The sequence below is a fragment of the Epinephelus fuscoguttatus genome, linkage group LG11 (genome assembly GCF_011397635.1).
Source record: "Epinephelus fuscoguttatus linkage group LG11, E.fuscoguttatus.final_Chr_v1".
Taxonomy (NCBI): Eukaryota; Metazoa; Chordata; class Actinopteri; order Perciformes; family Serranidae; genus Epinephelus; species Epinephelus fuscoguttatus.
The window spans coordinates 13,957,157-13,982,445 of NC_064762.1; the positions used below are offsets into that span (position 1 = coordinate 13,957,157).

The 25,289-nt window shown below is 41.9% G+C and overlaps 2 protein-coding genes across 3 annotated transcripts in view; one reads left to right on the forward strand and one right to left on the reverse strand.

Annotated features, from left to right (window-relative positions):
• The window catches only part of rps12 (ribosomal protein S12), a 434,687-nt gene that overhangs the window by 339,555 nt on the left and 69,843 nt on the right, over window positions 1–25,289 (reverse strand). The gene's annotated exons all lie outside the window — the stretch shown is intronic.
• On the forward strand, window positions 8,601–21,523 carry blk (BLK proto-oncogene, Src family tyrosine kinase). Of its 2 annotated transcripts, none has more exons than XM_049589174.1 (14): window positions 8,601–8,846; window positions 10,197–10,283; window positions 10,453–10,549; window positions 10,681–10,711; window positions 12,217–12,307; window positions 12,402–12,500; window positions 12,616–12,719; window positions 12,841–12,990; window positions 13,458–13,610; window positions 13,712–13,891; window positions 15,926–16,002; window positions 16,850–17,000; window positions 18,995–19,126; window positions 20,137–21,523. In XM_049589174.1, exons 3-14 carry the CDS (start codon window positions 10,454–10,456, stop codon window positions 20,337–20,339), a joined length of 1,467 nt encoding a protein of 488 aa, XP_049445131.1. In that variant the 5' UTR covers window positions 8,601–8,846; window positions 10,197–10,283; window position 10,453; the 3' UTR covers window positions 20,340–21,523. The 2 variants fall into 2 exon arrangements, with proteins under 2 accessions (XP_049445131.1, XP_049445130.1); XM_049589173.1 differs by having other exon boundaries at window positions 8,602–8,846; window positions 12,214–12,307.

Consider the following 25,289-nt stretch of genomic DNA (forward strand, 5'->3'; position numbering starts at 1 on the left):
TTTCCCCGTCTGTGATAGGCTTAATTAGCATTGTGCTAACTCATTTGGCAAGGGCTTGAATTGAACAGACCTTTATGAATGTCCCGCGCTCCAGCTTTAAATATAGGTGCATAATTAGGGCTGTGTAGCCTATCATTTAAAAAAAGTAAAGTGATACTAATTCCAATAACAGACTTCATTCCATACCTATAGTGTGAATAGAGTGGTGTCTAGTATAGCCATACCTTAAAACATTTTGGTGACATCTCGGCACACAGAATGGCCAGCTCTGTCTAATACTTCCTGCTCGACTTCCCCACAACACAGACTGCATGGGTTGTAGTTGCTGCTGCAGGAGTGTGAGCACCCCACCGGAACAAAATTATCTTCTTGGCCAGACACCACAGGGGGTTAGTAAGAAAATATGTTTTTATAATATGTTTAAACTGACCCTTTAACTTATTTTACTTTATATGGTGCTCTGATGAATCTGATTACATTAAGGATGAAATGATTTGGTTGTGATGTTACCTTTACAATGGTAGCCCAGTTTGATGACTCCCCACAGCAACCGGAGGAGAGACAAAACACGTGTGATATTGCAGTTTGATTGGCCATTTGTATAACAAAACAAAAAATATACAGTGGATACTCAAAGCCTTCACAAGTCTCACAAATGTTGGCAGTTTATATGTGGTGTCATGGAAGTTGTGTGCATTGAAGTTGAAGCCCAGCTTGGCACATAATACATTCGCCTCACGAAGTAAGAGGTGATATCCTCACTGTTGATTTGTCCCTCCCTGGGAGAGTTCTGTTAGCTGAACTGTTAGCATCACACATCTGATGTTACTGTTATTAACAGGTTTAATGACAGTCAAGACATTTTGGTGTGAGTTTGTTGGGGACCGTTTTAACGGCTCAGTGTTGGATGTTAGCTGCTGCTGCTGTGTTAGCTCATGCTAACCAGGCAGACATCAAAATGAGCAGCTCCGGATACCTGAGCAGAAAATTTCCTGATCCAGTGGAAAGTTGTGACGGTCTCAAATCAAACCCCTGGCGTAAAATGGGATCGTATGCAGGTATCATTTGACTGGAGACATTTTGAAACTTTAAGTTGAGTATCGATATCCAGCCCTATATGTAATATGCATCAAGCAGGAAGTCCTGCCAGTACAGTAAATCCCACAAATAAAGCCACAATACAGTTTCATCAGTGTGCTTGATGTCCGGCGAATAAAGAAGGAAAAGCAATAGGAAAAGTGAAGCTCTCCCAAAGCTCATGAGCATCCCAGAGGAAAAGCAGAAGTGCCTGTTGAATGGAAGGGGGAGTTCAATTGTTCCTTGTTTATTGACAATCACTTTGTCTTTTTAGAGCAAATGCAGGAGCGAGACCTTCTCTCACTCCATGTGTGACAGAGGATAGAAATGGTTCCCACACAGACAGGAAGTCAAAGAGGGGCCTCTTGTGATGTAGAGGGGAATCAAAATTGAGGAAAGTGTGTCCCTGTGTGTTGATTTGTGTGTGTGTGAATAAATCAAAGCTTTAATAAACAATGACCGAGCACTTACAATGCAACTTTTAGCAACTATTACATCAGTAATGACAATATAACTTATATTTTTTACATAATGAATGTCCAGTTTGACCACACACACTCACACACATAAATCTAAAACATGCATATAAGCACATATTTTCAGTCACATGCAGCGCACACTCACACTGATGAAAGCGCTCATTGGCAGCGTGTATGCTTTTGGCCAGGACCGCGCTAGCAAAGGAGACCCACGCTCCCTTTCTTTCCCACCGTTGTTCAGGTTATCCTGTGGGGCCACTTATGACCCTTCTGCAGGCAGGATGCAATGTCTGGGGACCCCAGCAGGGCTGTACACAAGCATCCGCCAAGCCCTGGGAAGAAAACAAGGGCTGATGGAAAACCAGAAGAAGGAGAGCATAAAGAGAAACAGCAGTTAGTAACCAGGACGCACTCAATAACACTCACCATGCACCTGCAGCCTGTGTGTGTGTGTGTGTGTGTGTGTGTGTTTGTGTGTGTGTGTGCACTGAAGTGAGGTTGTTCCTTCAGAGAACTACAGCACAGCACAGTCCCCACACACAGCACAGGTGGTCCAAACAAAAACCTGTGAAGTGTTGCCCAGAGAGTAATATCCCCACGTTGCGTGTTGTATAAAGCCCCCCATAGGAAACAAACACTTCCGGTGCTGCAAGATTTATTGTTCCCCGCACTTATAGGTTACAACATACTCTGACTGATATCTTCCTCACAAGATTATTTGATACGACCTTAATAACATTTAATCGTCATTTAGCATACAAACCAGGAACAAAAGGGTCATAATTACCGCTAGATAACTCAAGGACATATTGTTTTGTGTTTATTGTTTCCATCGCAGAAGAAGAGGGGTGAATTCCCTCTACAGTGCATTGTGTGGGTGAGAATAGGAAAGACCTGGTTAACTGTGCTGTATGGTGTGAAAACCCAAAGCATTGTTACACTCTGATACACTGACCGCACATAAGCTTGCAATTTTTCCCCCCCAATGTGACAGACTTTTGCATCTGTACTCACATCCGCACCCGGCCCTCTGCACCAGATACAAATACACAAGGACTACACAATAAAAATCCCCAAATTTCAACACTCTACTGACTCACTCCTACACAGGAGGTCAACGTAAGGGTTGTCTATAAATAGAAATGACATGAATTTAGGGGAAAGCAGGAGAAGTTTGTTGTAATGGACCTACTTTGGGAGAGTAAGGGTTTAAAACATGACTTTCTGCGCCCTCTAGTGTCAGCACTGGGGAGCAACAACAACCCACACAATGAACCTCAGCCATGGACTGCTTTATGTGTCCACAGGTGATCACAGTCATTACATAGACTTTGAATATATTACACTAGTGTTTCTTGTCTGTCTGTCTCCCCTGTCTGTGTTAGTCTCTCCCTTGCTGCAGGGCGTGGCTGGCCACTCTCCCTCTCGTGTTCGTCCCTGCCTTCTGTGCCTCCACTGCACACCTCAGCCCATCAAGAACTCACCTGCCTGCTCACTATAAAGACTCCAGTTCAACCTCCAGTATTTGTCAAATTGGCCGTTTCCCATGGTGGTAACAACTCTGATTGAGGAACCTTCGTGAATGTTTTGTTGCCTCTTTCTGTCAGCTCTTTTTCCCTGACTGCTGTCTCCTGTGCTTCAGGTCTCGTTTCCAGTCTAACGCCAGCCTTGCCCTGCTTTGTGTCTGTCCCTGAGACTCTGAGGATTGTGTGTTTGAAGAGTTTTTGTTTGGTGATATTTTTACTTGGATCATTTCATTAAATTCTTGTTATCTTTTGACTTTTTGTCTCCGAGTCTGAATTGTTGCATTGTGGGTCCTATTCAGTACTTAAACATAACACTATAAGAGTCCTCCTCAGAGAGTATCAGAAGTAAGGGTGGGTAGATCAATACCGAAAGTATCTAACTCAAACTAATTAATGCATATTAAATATTGGCATCACTTTTATTTAAGAGCACATTATGATTTGTTAAGGACACAAAACTAAAAGTTTAAAACTTGGGACTTGTCAGACTTCCCTTAGGACTTGAGGGGAAAGACTTGAGACTTAATTGTCTTAATTAATTGACTTAATTGAACCCTGATACAGTAAAACTTCAATTAATAGCCCGGGCTATTATTTGTTTAAATCACTGATATCTATATTTGGGGCAGGCCTTCAGTTCCTTTCACACAAAACTGCTGCGCAGCAAAATCAGATGTAGCATCCTGGTATTTTTGGCACACTACATCTAACATACTATGTATTGGGACATACTGAATCTTATTCTGGCATACTATATAGTATGGTAGTATGGGTACTGGAAGCATAGTACTTTCATGTGTGCAGATACTCCAAAACTCAAGACTAGTTCACCGGTCCATCTTGTAGCAAGAATGTATACTGCGTTACAGAAGCTCTGTAAACATGTACTACAGCAGGGCTAATCAATTACAAATTTAACTGGGTGGATTTTTGAACCAGAAATGTCAAAGCCAGAACCAAGCACAGAAGCAAACTCTCATTTAAAGACATACTGTACTAAGATATTTTATGAGTTATTTTTTTTAATTTTTAATTTTTTTACATACAATATTCAGGTTAACAGTCAAACCTACTGTACACTGTGAAAGCCCCATGCATTGACCATCCACCACATCTGCAGTTCTCCAGGGACTCCCCATTTTTTATCATGTCACCTGACTTTGGTCTGAATCTGTAATTTTTTGTCTTGTGAAATTAAAACTTGAGGTGTTTTCAACACACTGTACTGAATTATTTAGGTTTTTGACATATTGTATGATTTTTTAAAAATTAGTTATACTTGGATGTACTTTGTTTCTTTTTTTAATACTTTGTCTAAAGGAACAAGAGAAAATCATCAAGGAGGCACATTAGAGTGTCTTTAGTTTGTTAGCTCAGGGAAATGGAGTACTAGTATGAAGGTCAGAGGATGTGGGTTCAGTTCTCAGGTGAACAGTCATATTATTTTTTCATGATTTTGGACGACATGCTATACTATGACTTTTTTTCAAAATTTTGGACGACATACTATACTATGACTTTTTTTCGTGATTTTGGATGACATACTATACTATGATGTTTTTTTCATGATTTTGGACGACATGCTATACTATGACTTTTTTTTGTGATTTTGGACGACATACTATACTATGATGTTTTTTTCATGATTTTGGACAACATACTATACTATGCTCCTCTGAGAACCGTCACCTTATTGTGGTGGAGGAGTTTGAGTGCCCTAATGACCCTAGGAGGTATGCTGTCGGGGGCATTTTGCCCCTGGTAGGGTTTCCCATGGCAGATTGGTTCTGGGCGAAGGGTCAGACGAAGAACGGTTCAAAAGACCCTTCATGATGGATACAAACAAGGACACATGTACCTGGCCCGGAGGGTTACCGGGGCCCTGCCCTGGAGCCAGGCCTGGGGTTGGGGCCCGTGGGGGAGCGCCTGGTGGTCGGGCCTTCGCCCATGGGGTCCGGCCAGGCCCAGCCCGAACCGGCTACATGGGTTCATCCCCCTGCAGGCCCACCACCTGCAGAGGGATCCAGAAGGGTTTGGTGCAATGTGGATTGGGCAGCAGACCAAGGCGGGGGCCTTGGCGGTCCGATCCTCGGTTACAGAAGTTGGCTCTTGGGACATGGAATGCCACCTCTTTGGCAGGGAAGGAGCTGGAGCTTGTGAAAGAGGTTGAGCGCTACCGGCTAGATATAGTCGGCCTCACCTCGACACATAGTTCCGGGTCTGGAACCCTAGTCCTTGAGAGGGGTTGGACTCTCTCCTTCGCTGGAGTTGCTCCGGGTGAGAGGCGGAGGGCCGGGGTGGGCTTTCTGATAGCCCCCAGACTCTCTGCCTGTACGTTGGGGTTTACCCCGGTAGACGAAGGGGTTGCTTCCCTGCGCCTTCGGGTCGGGGGACAGGTCCTGACTATTGTCTGTGCTTATGCACCGAACAACAGTTCAGAATACCCACCCTTTTTGGAGTCCCTGGGAAGGGTGCTGGACAGTGCCCCGACCGGGGACTCCATTGTTCTGCTGGGGGACTTCAACGCTCACCTGGGCAATGACAGCGGGACTTTGAGGGGCGTGATTGGGAGGAACGGCCTGCCTGATCTGAACCCGAGTGGTGTTCAGTTATTGGACTTCTGTGCGGGTCGCAGTTTGGCCATAACTAACACCATGTTCAAACATAAGGATGTCCATCGGTGCACGTGGCACCAGGACAGCCTAGGTCGCATGAGTCAGTGATCGACTTTGTAGTCGTATCATTTGACCTGCAGCCATATGTTCTGGACACTCGGGTGAAGAGAGGAGCAGAGCTGTCAACTGATCACCACCTGGTGGTGAGTTGGATCAGATGGTGGGGAAGGCGCCGCGCCAGACCTGGCAGGCCCAAGCGAACAGTGAGGGTCTGCTGGGAGCGCCTGGTGGAAAACCTGTCCAGATGATCTTCAACTCCACCTACGGGAGAGCACCGACGCGTCCCGAGGGCAGAAGGGGACATTGAGTCCGAATGGGCCTTGTTCCGCTCTGCCATTGTCGAGGCGGTGGCTGCGAGCTGTGGCCGCAAGGCTGCTGGGGCCAGTCGCGGCGGTAATCCCTGAACCCGCTGGTGGACACCAGAGGTGAGGGGAGCCGTCAGGCTGAAGAAGGAGGCCTACAGGGCATGGTTGGTCTGTGGGTCTCCGGAAGCAGCTGACGGGTACCAGCGGGCCAAGCAGAGTGCAGCGGCGGCAGTCATGGAGGCAAAAACTTGGGCGTGGGAGGAGTTCGGTGAGGCCATGGAGGAAGACTATCGATCGGCTCCAAAGAGGTTCTGGCAAACCGTCCGGCGCCTCAGGGGGGGAAGGTGGCAGCTTGCTTACACTGTTTACAGTGGGGGCGGGGAGCTGCTGACGTCAACTGGGGACATTGTCGGGCGGTGGAAGGAATACTTTGAGGAGCTCCTCAATCCCACCAACACGTATTCCAGTGAGGAAACAGAGACAGGGGTCTCAGGGGTGGGTCGTCCAATTTCTGGGGCAGAAGTTGCTGAGGTAGTGAAACAACTCCGAGGCGGCGGAGCACCGGGGTCGGATGAGATTCGTCCTGGATATCTCAAGGCTCTGGAGCCTGGTTTGAAGGCCAGAGCCTTCAAACCAGTCTTCTATCCCATTGAGCTAATGAAATGGAGACACGTGAGCTTTCTTTGTTGAAGATTTTCAGTCTCTCTTTTGGACAAAGGCATTCAAAAGTCAACTGTTAAGATGTCCTAGTAGAAGGAATTAATTGGCGACAGTTGTTCAGAAGGCTGGCTCTCTGATTTCAGGATATAGGCTTAAACTCTATTAACCTATCAACATCACCATTATAAGGATGTTTTCAATCTTGACTTGTACTAGTATTACATTTCATGGCAGTCCACGCAGTACATGGAAATATACAGAGAAAAATCACACACTTCATTTGGACAAAGGCATTCAAAATTCACTGAGCATCAACTAGCATTGAACCCACAACATCAGAATCTCTAATCAGTCCTTTAACACTGTGAGCTATTGAAGTAGACAGCCATTCTGTCTTTCCTCTGAGTGTTGTAGCTTAAACCACATTAGACTGTTAGGCTGAACACTCTACAAGGCAGTTTGTTATTTTCTTTCTAGCTACGTCTGGCCAAAAAACAAGTCCTTCAACAACTTTCTTACAAACAAGTACAAATGGAGTCTTTGTGAGTTCAGTGTTTGGACATGAATGTGCAACTTAAGGAATTACAAAGATCTGTTCATCACACTGAGCTACCTTTCTGCTACACATCCTGTGATCAGTCTCATCCAGAAAAAATTCACCTTCACCAGTAATCTGGTTTGGACTACATTAATACGTAAACAATAAAAAGACACATAAAAAAAGATGCTTTATTGCCAAGTCACGAGCTGATGGTTGACTTTGGGAAGAAGCAGGGATTTTAATGTCAACAGGTATCATGGTGTCCATGTCACTGGCGGCCTGACTTTGGTGTTGCATATTGTTCCAACTCAGACGCTTGAAGATATCCAGATATCCCCTCCAATACTGAGGAATTTCCAGTCTTACACATCAACAGCATCCTGACGGGGATCCTCGGTATAGAAACAGGCCCCTTAATCACACACATATATTTATTATTGCACTCTTTTTTTATAATGCACAAACTAGAGGAACTGAATTAACATTACATTTCACTGGCATTGTACCTTATATAATAACGTGACAAATACATTGACAGAAGAGCACAGACAATTATTCCAATCCGTACTGTGAAGAATTTTGTTTGGAAATATTGTGACTTTGGCAGGAGGAGTCCCTCATTTAAAAATATTTATATGTTTTCAATATTCAACATGAAACACAGCAGCTGATGATAGAAGAGATGAGAGAAGATGCTTCTTTGGGTGGTCTTATGATGTTCCTCTTCTTTCCAGATGTCACCCATTGACACTGCATGTCTAAAAATGGCAAATACATGCACCTCCCTTAACGTGTAACACAACAAAAAGCAGAAGTAAAAAACACACAACAACAATAACCTTATAGCTGTGAGCAGTTAGGGTTAGCATTGTAGGGATAGACAGTACACTTACTTAAACTACTAGAGGAACTGAGAAACATGTTTGTGGAAACAATGCTCTCTCTTATATATAAATATAGTACACAGCACTCAACCACATCTGTTATCAACACTTACCACCCATACAGATACATTTACAGTACAACCCTTTTTCCACTGCAGATCTCATTTGGTATGCAAGAACAAAAAAATCACACTAACTTATTTACAGAAATCATTGACTGTCCAACAGCACATTTTGAAATACAACTGACTGTATCAACTGATAAACGTCCTTCTCTTTGGCTGTGCTACCTCCGAAGAAGTCTGCTTTTATCCACTTTACAAATTAACCAGTTAAAGGTTTGCTCAAAGTGAGATAATTATGGTTTAATCATGGGACGGTGGTGGGGGCGATCTTTGTGCTGTTATGTTAGATGATCTGCAGCAGAGGCGACGGAAAAGAGAATTACTGGAGAAAAATAAATAGACACACCACTATCTATTTACAGTAAACTCAATGAAGTCCCCCATGGAGGGAGGCCCTGGTCTTTACTGCAAGAGAGATAGAGAGATAAGTAGAAAAGGAAACGGAGAGCAAGAGAGAGACTCATGAGTAAGTGAGAGTGACACACTGACGTGCTGCTGGTTTTCAGTAAGGAAATTGAAGACGCCTTGCATCTGGAGTACTTTTGAAGACACAAGCTGGGGGGCAAGTTTCAAGGTATTTATCATTTATTCATTTCACATTAGAGACTGCTAACAGAAGAGCAGGTTGTATTAAACTGGTAAAATGAGCAAGCATTACAAATAGTGTAAAATTTAGAATTACAAAGAGTGAACTTAATAAACTTTTGTCATGTTTTAGATGGAAAAGATTGAAATAAGTCATACTGGTGTGCCGTAAATTCACACAGTTAGTTGGAACTGTAACAGTGGAACATTTACAGCAACCATTAGGAGACAAAAATCTCACAAATGGTTACAAGAAATATCTTGACATTATATATGAAAATAAAATTAGACTAAGCAAAACACAGTCCCTAGTGTGTGTGCGGTGTGCGGTGAGTTAAAAGCGTGCTTAAATTTTTCATGAGGTAAAGAAAGGATGCAAAGGTCAGTGATAATAAAGGTAATTCTTCTTAAAATTATATCATGAAAACATGTATGGGATGTATTCTTAAAAAAAACTGACCTTAGATATAAATAAAGGTTAAAGAAAAGTTGTGACTTCTACTTGTAATATAATGGTCACAGTTTTATTCACACGTCACTGTATATTTGTTGGGTGATAAAATCTCGAAGATTGTCACCATGACAGTTGGTTTTCTGAGAGCAAGTTTTGCACGTAATTTTATGGCATAGTTAAAATTTTATTTATTCATTTATTGTTTTGTTTTTTAATAATATTCCTGTTACAGTTGCAACACAAAGAAGGTGACAGCTAAAGCCATTTAATAACCAGCAGTCAAACCATGTGTGAAGTCCAAGCGTCCTGCTCTCTGAAGGTTTAGTTGCATACTGTCTATGGGACATCATAACAAGACAAGTGCTGCCATTTTGACATTTGAATGTACGACCATGAAGTTAAACATCTGTGATAAACATTGAGGTTATTGAGCCATAAGTAATGGTGCTTAAATTGATTCTTATAACTATTGTTATGACTCTTTTTGGACTTCTTTTTTAATATTCATCATCTGTTTAAATGTTTCTATGTGAGAATCTTATTTAAAAAAAAGATTCAGAAACAGCAGTAACAAGTGCACCATGCGTAAAAAGCATGTTGCTTTACATTGACATAAGAGTTCCCTGTAATCTTCTGCTTCTCCTTCTCATTGGTTATTTTTAGCACTTCATTTTTTCTCTATTTTTAACTGACACAACAACATGACTGTGTCATAAACTGTAAATGCAAATGCTACCAAATAAAAATGAAAACATGTTTTCCACTTCCTCTTCTGAGAAGCATTTGGCTTTAAGCACGCTTGTTATTGAGACATTAAACTAAAAAGGGACTCTCCACCGATGATTTAGCGAATTTTGAGTGATTTTAAATTATTATTTTTTCCAGCCTTGGGCATGAACTCACAGACTGGGCCCTACAGTGGGAGGAGTGGAGACTGAAAACAGCTTCTGTAAAGCTCATCTGCTTTTTCAGGTAAGAGCACAGAAATGAATATACCGTGACTATCTGAGGCTCTTAGCAGGAACTGTTTGAATTTGATAGCGTGGAACGAACTGCACGACATCATGCAGTGCTGTGTTGTACTGTTACATTGAGTAAACCCTGTTAGTATAACTGAGGAGGATTGCCATTATACATGCAGGATGGGCTGCGCTTGCAGTGGCCAGAAACAAGTAAAAGATGACAAATTCTACAAAGGAAAACACAACTCTCGGGTCTCCAACTCGTCAAATCACATAGTAAGTACACCACTTAGGTATTGTACTTTACTGTGATGTGAAATGAACGTGGTTTACTCACTTTAAATTGTGTTTTTCTTTGGTGTATTTGAAATATGGAATATTTAAGAACGTATTTTTTCCCTCTTTAGGCACGAGGTGGAAACACATATGTGGATAATGGTAATCACTGAACACAACACACATAACAAACTTTCTACTGAACATTAACTGTGTCTAAAGCAGTCGGCTGTCGCTGTGCAGAGAGACATTAGTGGCAGTGAGAAGAGGCTATGTTTAGCGATCAAAATCTTGGTTGTGTTTCCTCCGTTCTCTTCTGGGGAAAAGATGAGATCGTTAACAAAAGACAGTCGTTTTCATGTCACTGACACAGACAGTGTAAAAACTATGCTTGTGCTGTATGTTCCTTTACTATTTGAAGGGTGAGTTCAGTCATTTTCAACCCGGACTCTAACTTCTCGTGTCTTTGTCTCTAAGTGACTAATGGAAACATTCATTTTTGAAATTGGTCCAATATTGCGTGAGAGCAAGAGGTGAAACAGGCTGCAATGTAACATTTAGGGCATGTTTGCGCTGTCACTTTAAAGTTACGTCCATCAAAAGTGTTTGTTTTTGTCTCTGACAGGCTCAGATTATTATTCCGCGTGTCTGACAACATTATGGAAAGGATCCCTGCAGAGATAGACCTTTTTGTTAAAGAGTAAGATCCTTTTTCTTGAACCAGAAACCAGAGACGATAATCACTGTTCGGCCCCGATCACACGGAAAGTGGGACCACCCCATGACCTGCTTACATTAACCTTCCTGTGTTATCAGTCTTATTTCACGGTAATCAGTATCTAATTCCTAAAATGTTGAGGCAGAGGGTACTTGCTGTAGCTCTGGTTGAGGGTGAGAGGCTCTCAGCAAATAGTTTGTTGGGCACAGGGAAACAGAGATCTGTGTGGGCACATGAGACCCTAAAAAAGAGGGTGGATCATGGGGAGTACCACCAGTTGGTCCAGGAGCTTCGCCTATATTTTAGAATGACTCAGGGGGAGTTTGACAACCTGCTGTCTATTGTTGGGCTGTGTAACTCTATAGCTAGCCACCACCAGTTTCTCCTCCATTGTTTACCAACTGTAAACTTGTTGTCATGACCACTACAGAAGAATTTGCCTCTCAAATGATCCAAATAGACAATGCGAAAAAAGACAATGAAGAAAGAGATGATGTTGGGCGTTTTCCGCTCTGAACTGGAGTCTTTTCAGCTAAAGGAGTTCAGAGCGCCAGGCGCCTAGAGCCCAGAAACATGAGGCACGTGGAAAAATGCAAGGTGCCTCCAGCTGCTAAAACGCTTTCTGTGTGACCAGAGCCTTAGTGGGCACAATCTGATGGTATGAACATGCCTCAAGTAGTTACACTGGAGCCCATTTCACCGTTTTTGGCTGCAGCCTTGTGACCACTTTCAAAAGCTGTTGTTCCCTTTAGTCACTAAGACTCAAAAACATGAGGAAATAGGGTTCAAGTTTAAAAATATAGAACGTGCCCTTTAACTTTTACGTCCAGCATAGCAGCCAAACAAAACAAAAAAGAAGTCAACATTCACAATCAATAATTGAAATTACTGTTGTTATTGGAAGATCGCTTTGGTTGAATCAACAGTTTGCTCTGCTTCTCTTTAGAAGACATCGTGTTTGTGGCTCAACATGACTTCAAAGCGACCAACGAGAACGATCTACCTTTCAAAAAGGGAGACAAACTTAAGGTTTTACAAGAGTAAGTCGCCTCGTCCTTTCATCACTATAGTAGGTTCTCAGCAACAGAAGCACTTCTGATCTGACAAAATATAAACGATCTGCTGTGTTTGTAGAAATGGAGATTGGTGGGTTGCTAGATCGTTGGTGACAGGACAGGAGGGCCTCATACCATGCAATTATGTAGCCAGAGCAGATACGCTGGAGGTGGAAAAGTAAGAAATAACATCATGAATGTTAACAAAATCTAAATTTTATGGACTGTTAAATATAAATGTATGTGCTTTAACTGGTTACATAAAGTGTATTTTGTGGTTCTGTCTCCTGCAGATGGTTTTTCAAGGACATGAGTAGGAGAGAGACTGAACGACTACTTTTAGCTCCCGGAAATAAACCGGGCGCCTTTCTAGTGCGAGAGAGCGAGACCTGTAAAGGTGATTGCCATCAGTTTCTTTGTGTGATCATGCCACAAACCATACTTTACAATAACATTTACAATTTCAAGACAAGTATTAATGTCGACATATAACTAAGATCTATTCGTTTCTCTCTTAGGGTCTTTCTCGCTGTCAGTCAGAGATCACACATTGGAGCAAGGAGATGTGGTAAAACACTACAAGATCCGCTGTATGGACAAAGGTGGCTACTACATCTCACCCTCCACCACATTCCCATCGCTACAGGAGCTGGTTAAATACTACACCCGTAAGTAATAAACACATTTTATTAATCCACAAAACTTTTCTTTTAGAACTTAACTATTTAAAAATAAGTATGCCTGCATACAGGTTTCTAAATGTTTCCAAATCAGTAATGCAAAACCAACATCATGTGTTGATTTGGATTCAGATTTGGTTCACTGCTGTGAATTCTAAGACTTCTGCACTGACTTTGAGTTGATGGGGGAAGTTAGACCCTTGTGATGCGTTGTGCATTTCCTGTGTGAGAGGAGTGATAGTCTTTCCACTCCTGTGCGACTAAACCACAAGATAAGAAGGCCAAATCTCTAGAATGGCTGCCAATGCACAGCAGCTCATGAGAAACAAGTGTACTCAAACAAGCTTTTAAGATTATTTGAGGAAACAAAAGCTCATCAGACTTCTTCAGACACTAAATTTAGCACAAAGGCAAGAATTGTTTATTACAGCTATGTGTCTCACGTTTGGATGCAGGTACAGCAGATGGTTTGTGTCAGCGGCTGTATGCCCCTTGTAAGGCGAAACCACCCGAGCAGCCGTGGGCTCAGGACGAGTGGGAGATTCCCCGAGAGACGCTGAAAATGGTGAAGAAACTGGGGGCCGGGCAGTTTGGAGAAGTGTGGATGGGTGAGAGAAAGTTCACAATTCATCCTCTCATCAGCAACATTTTATAAACCTAGACAGACGAGAACAGTGAGTTAAACACCCAGTGTTAATTCTAACTGCAGGTTACTATAAGAACACCCAGAAGGTCGCTATCAAGACCTTAAAGGAGGGAACAATGGAGCCTGAGGCGTTCCTGCAGGAGGCCAACCTGATGAAGCAGCTGCAGCATGAACGACTGGTGCGCCTCCATGCTGTGGTCACTAAGGAACCCATTCTTATTGTCACCGAGTTCATGGTCAATGGTAAGACAAAAAGTAAAGGGGAGGCGGGGAGATTTTTTTAAAGATATTTTTTGGGGCATTTTAGCCTTTAATTGACAGGACAGATGAGTGTGAAAGGGGGAGAGAGAGGGGGAGTGACATGCAGCAAAGGGCCACAGGCTGGACTCGAACCCGGGCTGCTGCGGCAACAGCCTTGTACATGGGGCACCTGCTCTACCCACTAAGTCACCAGTGCCCCAAGGCAGGGAGATTCTTGGAATGATTACAGGGATAGTTCGGATCTTTTGAAGTGGGATTGTATAATACGTATCCATACCCACTGGCACCACTGCAGCACAACACATCAAGTGCCACCCCTAGCACTCACTGGACGCATCATGCTGCAAGTCATTAACAGACGACTGCACGAAGTTATCACTGCTTTTACGAAGAGATCTGTACTTCCTCCACCTTAACATTAGCTTTAAATCATATGTACCGAGCCCCTAATTAAACATTTCTCCCCTGAAGAGCCAATCTCCAGAGCTATGACTCCCCAGAAAGTATCTTTTTGGCTATTGTCTTTTTTATTGTGGGTTGTTTAGCTCAGGATATTTCTCGACCTCAACAATGAGTCTCTCCTCATCCAGTCTTGGTCACACATGAGACACAGCAACAGCTACAGAGTTCTCGTTATACATAAGTGGTGAGGAGAGGAGTCGAACTGCCATAGGAGCAGAGAAAAAGAGCTGCTATGGGAGCTGGTATGTACAAGAAGAGAGAGAGTGGGGATCAGTATCAGTTTAAGTGTATGCTACATACAGGATATTTTCACTGATCTACCTTGCCGTCGCAATTTCTGATGGGGAGCGAAAGCTGTTATATCGCTCTCTTCAAAGCCAAACTCCATTGAGATAAACAGTAATTTAACATCACTGAACACAGGAGCAAGTGGTCTAAAAACGCATTTTATGACAGTCAGAGACTTAATTCAATTTGGTCATTTTATTATGATGTTGTGCACTAAGTTGGGGTGAGGGCAAACTACCTGAAACACCATAAACTCAGAGATTACTGGAGAACTCCATCAACTGAAAATTGAGCAACAAAAGGCTTTACAAGTAAATATGGCATTTACAGGGTTGTACTGAATTGAAGTGTTTGCATTATCGGAGCCTTAAAGGGACAGACAATCAAAAAATATACATTCCTCCTCTTACCTGTGGTACTATTTATCAGTCTAGATTGTTTTGGTGTGAGTTGCAGAGTGTTGGAGATATCGGCTGTAGCAATGTCTGCCCTCTCTCGAATATAGAGGAACGAGATTGCACTCTGTTCATGGTGCTATAAAGAGATACTCGATGATATGGTTGGCTGACACCCACCAGCTGTATCACTTGCAGAAGGAAGTGTGCATCGATTACTAGCTCACCTAGCCCCACTGAGCTGGCTTATGTTACAGCTCAGCCGAGGAGGATCCCATTTAGGTGTATATCTCACACCGTGACAGGCCTTTCGTCCATGAGTAGATGCACTCTTCCCTCTGTGTGGTGATATGGTTGCCAGGTGTTGTTCAGTAAAAAAAAAAACAATAGTTCCGACATGAAACTGCTCACAACAAGGTCTGTGGATTATCTCGAGTAACTGAGTCATGATTTCTGGAAAGAGACATTGCTGCTGAGTTTTTCAAATATATTTTTTGGCGCTTTGAGCACCACAAACTCCAAGTGCCATCTAGTTCCATTATATTGGAGAGAAGGCAGATATCTCTACGGCTGATATCTCCAACACTCTGCAACTCACACCAAAACAATCTAGACTGACAAATAGCACTACAGGTAAGAGGAGAAATATATGTTTTTGATAATGGGGTGAACTGTCCCTTTAAAAGCAACAATTGAACCCTTATCATTACGTATCATCAGCATCACATGAATTCCGTTGTTTAAGACAGTCTCACATAGGTTTTCCTGTGTAATCTGTTTAAAACTGTAAGACGTTTCTGTGAAACAACATTTCTGTGAAAAGACATCATGTGTCATTTGTGAGTTGTGCTTCTTCTTTTCTCATTTGCAGGATGTCTCCTGGACTTTCTGAAATCAGACGACGGAAAAAAGATAAAGCTGAACAAGCTGATAGACATGTCAGCGCAGGTGGGAAACTTTTTTTTACTGTAACTGCACCATTTCAAGAACATGATCAACGTGAATGTGTAGGATCATATCTTGTACATCACATCACACTGCTAACTCATCTAACTCACTCCTCTCCATGATATAATGCAAGCTTTTTCTCAGAAAATTAGACAAACACAGGAACTTTCTTTAACCTTGCCTGTGAGTGTGTCAGTTTTTATTTGTTGACATTTATCTCACTGCTGCTGCTGTTGTTTACCACAGCGTGACATTTAACTTAATTCACTGATTTTTACATTCTCTGACAAAAACACTAGCCTTCACACTGACCTCAAACTCTATTTATACCCACACAAGCTGCTGTGTACCCTGGCTGTTATAGAGTGTGCTTTGACACCAGCTATGATGTGAATACACGTGGAAACTGTCAGCAGTAGCTGTGTGGTTTCTGTGGTGGGGCTTTTGCTCGTCTGGCTTGAAAGCCTCGCCCTACGTCAATTATTAACATCCGGACAGGAAATCACGCTGTTTTTTCCATTTACAGTGAGCTCCCTCAAAACTCTTTTGCCCCTCCAAAAAAAGCCATTTGACTTCCTGATAGTTGGCACATCCTGTAAAACCCACTTTGCTGCCATTATCATAGACAAGTGCTCACACACGCTGTAGCTGCTCGATTGTGCTGTAGACACTGACCAAAAGAAAACAGACACATGCAGTATGTGCACAAGACCACCATCTAGTCCATGGATTCAGTATATCGTAAAACATGTCTTTAGAATGTAGTTGTCAAATTTCTTGGGAAAAATAAATGCCTTTGATCTGGTAATTCCCTTCTCATACTCTTGTTCTCCTCTCCATATGACAGATAGCTGAAGGCATGGCGTACATCGAGAGGAAAAACTACATCCACCGAGACGTGCGTGCAGCCAACATTCTGGTCAGCGAAACCCTGCACTGCAAGATAGCAGACTTCGGCCTGGCCAGGATCATCGAGTCCGAGTACACAGCTCAAGAAGGTGCAGTATGTGCAGTGTCTCCCCACAGTGGACGATATATGCATCCAGGGCAGTAGCCAAAGGTTTCAGGAGCTCAAGTCCCCTCAATACAACACCCCATCCCCACTAAAATGAACCAAAAAGGCATTCTAAAACACGATTTTTTTTTGTATTTGTCAGTTAAATTGTACTTTTCTGTAAAGTTTGCCTGATCCAGGAAGTAAATTTGCATGTCCTAGGATAACGAAGGCATGATCGACCCTATTCTCTCTCTGATTCGCGCATACTTGTTGCCTTGTTGGTTGGATTTGTTAGGTTTAGGCATGAGGAGTGAGACTGGTCAGGGTTAGGGTAAGAATGTCAGGATATGCCGATCAGAGGCAAAGTAAGGCAGAGAAGGTCATGTCATGCCTCCATTATTCAAGGAAACGCAAATTTGCATCAGGAGCATGACGGTCTAAATTACATTACACTCATTTGGCAAATGTATTTGTCCAAGTGGAACTTAATAATAATAATAATAATAAACTCAAAGGAACAAGAGATGTGTGTTAGAGGGGCAACTTTTACCAATAAATTGCAAAATTAAAATATAGTTTTTATCACAAGTGCCTGTTATTTTGGAAACAGACAAGATGGAAGAACTACCCAAGTTAGGTTTCCTTGACAACAGTTAAACCAACAGGCCTGTTTGAGACTCCAACTCCAAAGGTCATTTGCACAAGCAGCTTTTTGCGGGCTGACTCGATAGTCAACGTCATCCAGGTTCAATTACTGGATTTTGGATTATTGCAGAAAATAATCTCAATCTAATACTTACTGTTTTTTTTTAAGATACTCTTCACAAATTAACTCCACTTTTATGAAGATTGAAGCGTAAATGCAGAAGTTAAAAGCTAACGCTAGGCCATAAACAAACTACACCACAGTCGCAAGACATAACGTTGCCACCTCAATGAGGCTGTAAGGCTGTGTTGGGCATGGTGATTTTCTTTAGCCTCAGTTTCTGTTTGCAAATGTCTTTTTCAGACGGATAAAAGCTTCGAAATTGACAAGTGGGGTATTTCCTGTTGTATTTTATGTCATACACCAAGGACCCCGGTTACTTCTGGGTGATTTCCAGATTTTAGGACTCAGTCCCACACCTTCTATAATGACACGAGCAAAAGAGGAAAAGGTGACGCAGTGAAGGCGGTATGGTTGCACTGGTGCCCGTGGAGTGGGGGTGGGGGCCCTTGCCAATGATTCAGCTCGCCACATCGAGCTACACCTGTGTTCATGAACATGAAGTACTTTGTTTTCTGCCTGATGTCTAAAAATACTGCACTCAGCACCATTTCATTTTAAGTGGAACATATCAATTCTCCCCAGTTCAATACAACCCCCAAAATACTAGAGACCTCATCAATGGTAGCTACTGTATGACCCTGAATGCATCACTCAAATCTTTAAAGTAGATGCACACTTTCTCAACTATTATTGCGACAACATGCTGTGGTTTTCGTGCAACATCCATCCTATACTACCGTGTGGAGGCACAGAGGTGAGCGATGTGGGTAAAATCTTATACCACAGTGCAGGTTATTTTGTATTGTGATGACAGTCTATATTGTTATATAGTCAATTATTGAGAAATTCAACTGAGAAATCATTTCACATATAATGATGATGGGAATGTCTGTCTTGGGTTTATTCAAGTGAAGTAAAAACCTGACAAATTTATCACACAGAAAAATATTCAAATAGAATATTTTTCCATCATTGCCAAAAAAGGACAAATACAATCAGAGATATTAAAGAGATTGCCACCTCGGTATAAATGGCACAGTAATCTCTCTACCCGTAATCAAATCTCTGTCACCTCCAGGTACATGTCGTCATATCGCCCCACATTAAAAGGAACAAAGGCACATTCACACACACATACACATACACACTCCTACATATTCTCTATACTCATAACGTACTAACACAATTTCCTTTTGCTTTGTTTCCACTCTCTTTCTGACAACTAGGCGCTAAATTTCCCATCAAATGGACGGCTCCGGAGGCCATCAATTTCGGCACGTTCAGCATCAAATCGGATGTGTGGTCCTTTGGGATCCTCCTCACAGAGATAGTCACCTATGGAAGAATACCTTATCCAGGTACGATAAATAAGAAGCAAATAAAGTACGAGAGAAATGCACTTCAGCACAAATCATGTTTTAAAGGAATACTTGATCCACAAAATAATTATTTGTATATCAATGACTCGCTGATGTTATTTTGAATGCTTAAAGACAGAATTTGTCTTGCATGCCTCTGGCAAACGAAGAATCCAAAAATTGGAATAAATACTGGATAAGTTGAAGTCAGAGGGGCAAAACTACATCAAATCTGTTTACAAACTCTCACACAACTTGTGTAGTGTAATCCAAGTCTCATTTAACCAGTTGTATGCTCAATACTTCCCAAACAAACAGGCATTTCCAACATGGAATTGAACGAAGAGTCACACTTTTCGAAGCCAGACTACATTGACAAAACCAATAATTTTAGCTCTCTGAACATGGGAGCTGCTGGTCTACTGCTGCCTTGATCTGTAGTTTGTTTGTGCTTTTGTGCGAATGTGGTGAATCCAAACTAACCCTTTAAAACACTAAAGTCACACAATACCAAAAAACAAACTACCAATCAAGGCAGTGGGTGGTAGACCAGCAGCTCCTGTGTTTAGCAAGGTAAAATTACTGTTTTTGTCAATGGAATCTGGTTTTGAAGAGAACACAGGTAAGTTTCACTTTCAGCTCAGTTCCCTGTCAGAAAGGGCTGTCTGTTTGGGAAGAAATGAGCATACGACTGGATAAATGAGACTTGGAACATACTGCATGAGTTGTGAGAGAGTTTGTGAACGGACACGGACCCCTATGACTTCAATTCATCAAGGTTTGTTTATAAATGTTTTGATTCTTCATTCATCAGAGGCATGCGAGAAAAGTGTTTTCTTCATTAATTTAATGTAACACAGGGTAAGTAATTGATATACCAATGGCTATCTGGGGGTGAAGTATTCCTTTAATACATTGTTTAGAAACCAAAGACTTAGTAAATTACACTATATGATAACTAAAAATACATCAAAATCTAACACTAGCTGCATTTTCTTTTTCTGAATCAGGGATGACTAACCCAGAGGTGATCAGGAGCCTGGAGAAGTCGTACAGGATGCCACGTCCGGACGGCTGCCCCGAGGAACTCTATGACATTATGAAAATGTGCTGGCGGCAGAAGCCTGAGGACCGGCCGACTTTTGAATTTCTGCAGAACACTCTCAACGACTTCTTTATTGCCACGGAGGGACAATATGAGATGCAGCCGTGATTAAACAAAAGGTTTCCTGCTGATAACCCGAAGACAGCAAAACGTGCTAAAGAGAAATGTGAGACTTGAAAGGACAGAGGATGAGGACCAACGGACACAATTTATTTTTTTTTAAGAATTTCAAATGGACTCTTTTTTAAGTCTGCTTTCTAAGTGAATGTGAAAGCTATTCACAGCTTCCTGTCTCTAGCAACTACATGTTCATAAATGAAACATTCACACCTTCAGCGCAAAGTTTTCTTACACTGACTGTCCTGCTATTGATGGCTCTCATTCTTGATAACGGCCAAGAACCAGGAGACATGATTAGGACTGATATACGACGGTTAAAAGAAGGAGTGTTGAAATACAAATACAGTACATGCACAGTGTTGAGAAGCCTTTGGACCTGAGAAAGTAAGTTGTCACAGGTGAAGTTACAAATGAAACCTTTGCATGGTACAAAACCCAAAACCAGTGAAGTTGGCACGTTGTGTAAACCGTAAATAAAAACAGAATACAATGATTTGCAAATCCTTTTCAACCTATATTCAATTGAATACACTGCAAAGACAAGTTACTTAATGTTCGAACAGGTAAACTTTGTAATTTTTTGCAAATATTAGCTCATTTGGAATTTGATGCCTGCAACATGTTTCAAAAAAGCTGGCACAAGTGTCAAAAAAGACTGAGAAAGTTGAGGAATGCTCATCAAACACTTATTTGGAACATCCCACAGGTGAACGGGCTAATTGGGAACAGGTGGGTGCCATGATTGGGTATAAAAGCAGCTTCCCTGAAATGCTCAGTCATTCACAAACAAGGATGGGGCGAGGGTCACCACTTAGTGAACAAATGCGTGAGCTGATTGTTGAACAGTTTAAGAACAACATTCCTCAACGAGCTATTGCAAGAAATTTAGGGATTTCATCATCTACGGTCCGTAATATCGTCAAAAGGTTCAGAGAATCTGGAGAAATCACTGCACGTAAGCGACAAGGCCGAAAACCAACATTGAATGCCCGTGACCTTCGATCCCTCAGGCGGTACTGCATCAAAAACCGACATCAGTGTGTAAAGGACATCACCACATGGGCTCAGGAACACTTCAGAAAACCACTGTCAGTAACTACAGTTCGTCGCTACATCTGCAAGTGCAAGTTAAAACTCTACAATGCAAAGCGAAAGCCATTTATCAACAGCACCCAGAAGCGCCGCCCGGCTTCGCTGGGCCCGAGCTCATCTAAGATGGACTGATGCAAAGTGGAAAAGTGTTCTGACGAGTCCACATTTCATATTGTTTTTGCAAACTGTGGACGTGGTGTACGCCCTACCAAAGAGGAAAAGAACCATCCGGACTGTTATAGGCGCAAAGTTCAAAAGCCAGCATCTGTGATGGTATGGGGGTGTATTAGTGCCCAAGGCATGGGCAACTTACACATATGTGAAGGCACCATTAATGCTGAAAGGTACATACAGGTTTTGGAGCAACATATGTTGCCATCCAAGCAACATCTTTTTCATGGGCGCCCTGCTTATTTCAGCAAGACAATGCCAAGCCACATTCTGCACGTGTTACAACAGCATGGCTCCATAGTAAAAGAGTGCAGGTACTAGACTGGCCTGCCTGTAGTCCAGACCTGTCTCCCATTGAAAATGTGTGGCGCATTATGAAGCGTAAAATACGACAACGGAGACCCCGGACTGTTGAACAACTTAAGCTGTACATCAAGCAAGAATGGGAAAGAGTTCCACCTGAAAAGCTTCAAAAATTGGTCTCCTCAGTTCCCAAATGTTTACTGAGTGTCGTTAAAAGGAAAGGCGATGTAACACAGTGGTAAAAAGGCCCCTGTGCCAACTTTTTTGCAATGTGTTGCTGCCTTTAAATTCTAAGTTAATGATTATTTGCAAAAAAAAAAAAAAAAAAAGTTTCTTAGTTTGAACATTAAACATCTTGTCTTTGCAGTGTATTCAATTGAATATAAGTTGAAAAGGATTTGCAAATCATTGTATTCTGTTTTTATCTACGATTTACATAACGTGCCAACTTCACTGGTTTTGGGTTTTGTACAAAAACAAGCAGCCTGAGATTACATGCACGATACTTTGCACTTTTTAAAAATTCCTTCAGTCATTCAGCGATACGTAATTAAAAAGGGGGCTTTTTAAAGAGAATTTATACTTTCATACATGTTTTTGTAAATAAAAATATTAACATTATTTAAAACTTTGGTTTGTTCTTGTATTTCAATCCAGTTGGTTTAATTACAGTGTCATTAAAACATCCTTTACATGCAAACCCAAGGTGAGGGAGCTCTTCTGTGTGGAGTTTGCATGTTCTCTGGGTACTCCGGCTTCCTCCCACAATCCAAAGACATGCAGGTTAATCAGTGACTCTAAATTGTCCGTAGGTGTGACTGTGAGTGTGAATGGTTGTCTGTCTCTATGTGTCAGCCCTGTGATAGTCTGGTGACCTGTCCAGGGTGTACCCTGCCTCTCACCCAGTGTCAGCTGGGATAGGCTCCAGCACCCCCGCGACCCTCAAGGATAAGCGGTTATGAAAATTGGATGAACTTTTGCAGACTGAATGAAAGTTTAGGATTTTAATTTTAGTTTGAATCACATTAAAACACTGACAACAACCTACTAACTTCATGACCTAAACGTTTACATCATCATTAAGTGTAAGAGACAGGAATCGCCAACAGGAAGCCTCTAAAAGCAACGGACTCTCCTAAATTACAGTGGTTTTGATCCTAAACCATCCCCTGGGGGCCCAGACAGTATCTTAGAGATAAGAGGGTGGAATGGCCGTGGCAGCCAGGGGTTAAACCCTGCCACTTCCTGAATGGACGGGAAACAGGAAGTGTGAGTCAGCATTCCGCAAATGCCACACAGCTAGAACACTCTCACACGCCAAATAGGTTGAGGTCTTTACATTTTTGTTATGATTAAAAACATCTGCTTGGTATTTGGTGGTTAAAAGAGACCTTCTGTGAGGAGGAGAGACTTTTTATTTTTTACTATATCTAATATACTATCTGCTGTAAGTAAGATGAGAAAAAAGCATTTCAAATATTTACTGACTCTCATTAATCACCAGTAAACACATATGCTGATGCACCATCATCACAGTAAGTGTTATCCGTCATAGGTCTAAGGGTATTATTACTCATTCTGATTATTGTAACTGAGTGACTTCATATTTTTACACCACTGGCCGGCTTTCCTGTCGTATCATCAAAACACCCTGCGACTGAAAAAGGTTTTTATCTGAATGAGCTCAGGGCTTTTTTAACAAATAAACTTTGGAGAGTTTCCAGCTGACAACAATGGGAGAGCTCCGCATCGACAGCATCTTGCATTCATTCCATTAAATGCATGCCAGCATCAGATCGCTGCAACACTGGCAGTCTGTGTGATATAAATCTTTGTTATGAATGCAAGCTGAGACAGTTTGATGGCAGTTTGGACTCTGTAACATCAGTGGTGTCTTGGAGGTCAACTTTCATCAACTTTGGGAATGAACAATTCCCTACAGTTACGTGCTTACATTTTCTGATGATGGAAATCAAACATATAAATGCATACATGTGGGTAAAGCAAAGTCTGATGTCTTAATACAGAAAGTTACAGCTGTTATACTCCTGTCATCCTGCAGAGGTCAGTGTCACACAGTTTCACATGATGTACTCTGCTGTAAACTGCAAAGAAAATGTTGTAACACCAATGATTTATGAGGACAGAAGAATACTATATTATATTTCCTTCATTCAAACAATCTGTAAAATTATAATTCATGTTATATATTGGCATAATGCCAACGTTGGGGCTTGTGCAGCAACATTTTTTTTAAATTTCTCTTATAAAAAAAGTACAAGGAAAAAAAAAAATCTGAAGTAAACTCCAGGTGGACCAAATGTTCTTAACCATCCAAATCTGCTTTGCTCACTGATGAATCCTACTAGTTCAGGGGTGTCAAACATATGGCCCGTGGACCACAAGTGGCCCATTAAAGGGTCCAATCCGGCCCACTGGATGACTAGACGAAGGCTTTTCCACCCTGACCAGGATACAGTTCTCTGATATAACAATGAATACTTCCCATGACCATGTTTAAAGATACTGAACATTGTGCCAAATATCGTCAACCAGCAGCTTCAGTTCAAAAGAATCAGTATCAGGAAATGTCTTGATAAATGCACATGTAATGACAGTGAGAAGTAGACTGACTGAATGTGGAAAAACTGAGATATACAGTATTGGTGAAATTGCACTTATTTTTCTTGAGACATCTCAGGCTGTTTATCTGTTTTGTAAAAGGATGAACGTCTACAGAATGTACTTGTAATTCTTTACACATAAAAGGGGGAAATATTGGAGCTGATGGTGCTTATAGGTTATTGTGCGATGGTTTTATTGGTCCGGCCTATCTGAGATAAAATTGGGCTGTACAGTATGTGGTCCACGAACTAAAACGAGTTTGACACCCCTGCTCTAGATCATAGGTAACGCCCCCAAACACTATATAAGGGCAGGCAAAAAAATACTTGAGAGTTGGAGAGAGTTTCCTTGTGTTGGGATGTTCTTCTCTTACCTTGGTAATAATGCTCTTGACAATTTGTAAAATGTCCTCTGACCTAAGAGAAGAACAAAAGAGAGAAAATGTATTCAGTTATCGCTTCCTGCATGAGGCCCATTGTGTCTTTTGAAAATCACGTTTTGGGCATTTTGGACATTCACAGGAAATGAGGGGACAGAGAGAATAACATGCAACCAACCTTCCCAGCCAGATGCAAACCATTTAAGTCTCCCTTAAATGAACAGATTGTTTCACTGACCGCTGAGCTTGAATGCAACATTAACCTTGACAGCAGGGAAATGCATCCTCAGAACACACTGCATAGCCTCCAACTGGCATTATGTACATATTTCTTGGACACTAAATTCCTCATACATCATATTTCAGTC

Coding starts and splice junctions, on each gene's coding strand:
- blk (XM_049589173.1), top strand. CDS start 10,454: ATGGGCTGCGCTTGCAGTGGCCAGAAACAAGTAAAAGATGACAAATTC. Junction 16,003..16,849: donor TGATAGACATGTCAGCGCAG/GTGGGAAACTTT, acceptor TCCATATGACAG/ATAGCTGAAGGCATGGCGTA. Junction 19,127..20,136: donor TGGAAGAATACCTTATCCAG/GTACGATAAATA, acceptor TTTCTGAATCAG/GGATGACTAACCCAGAGGTG.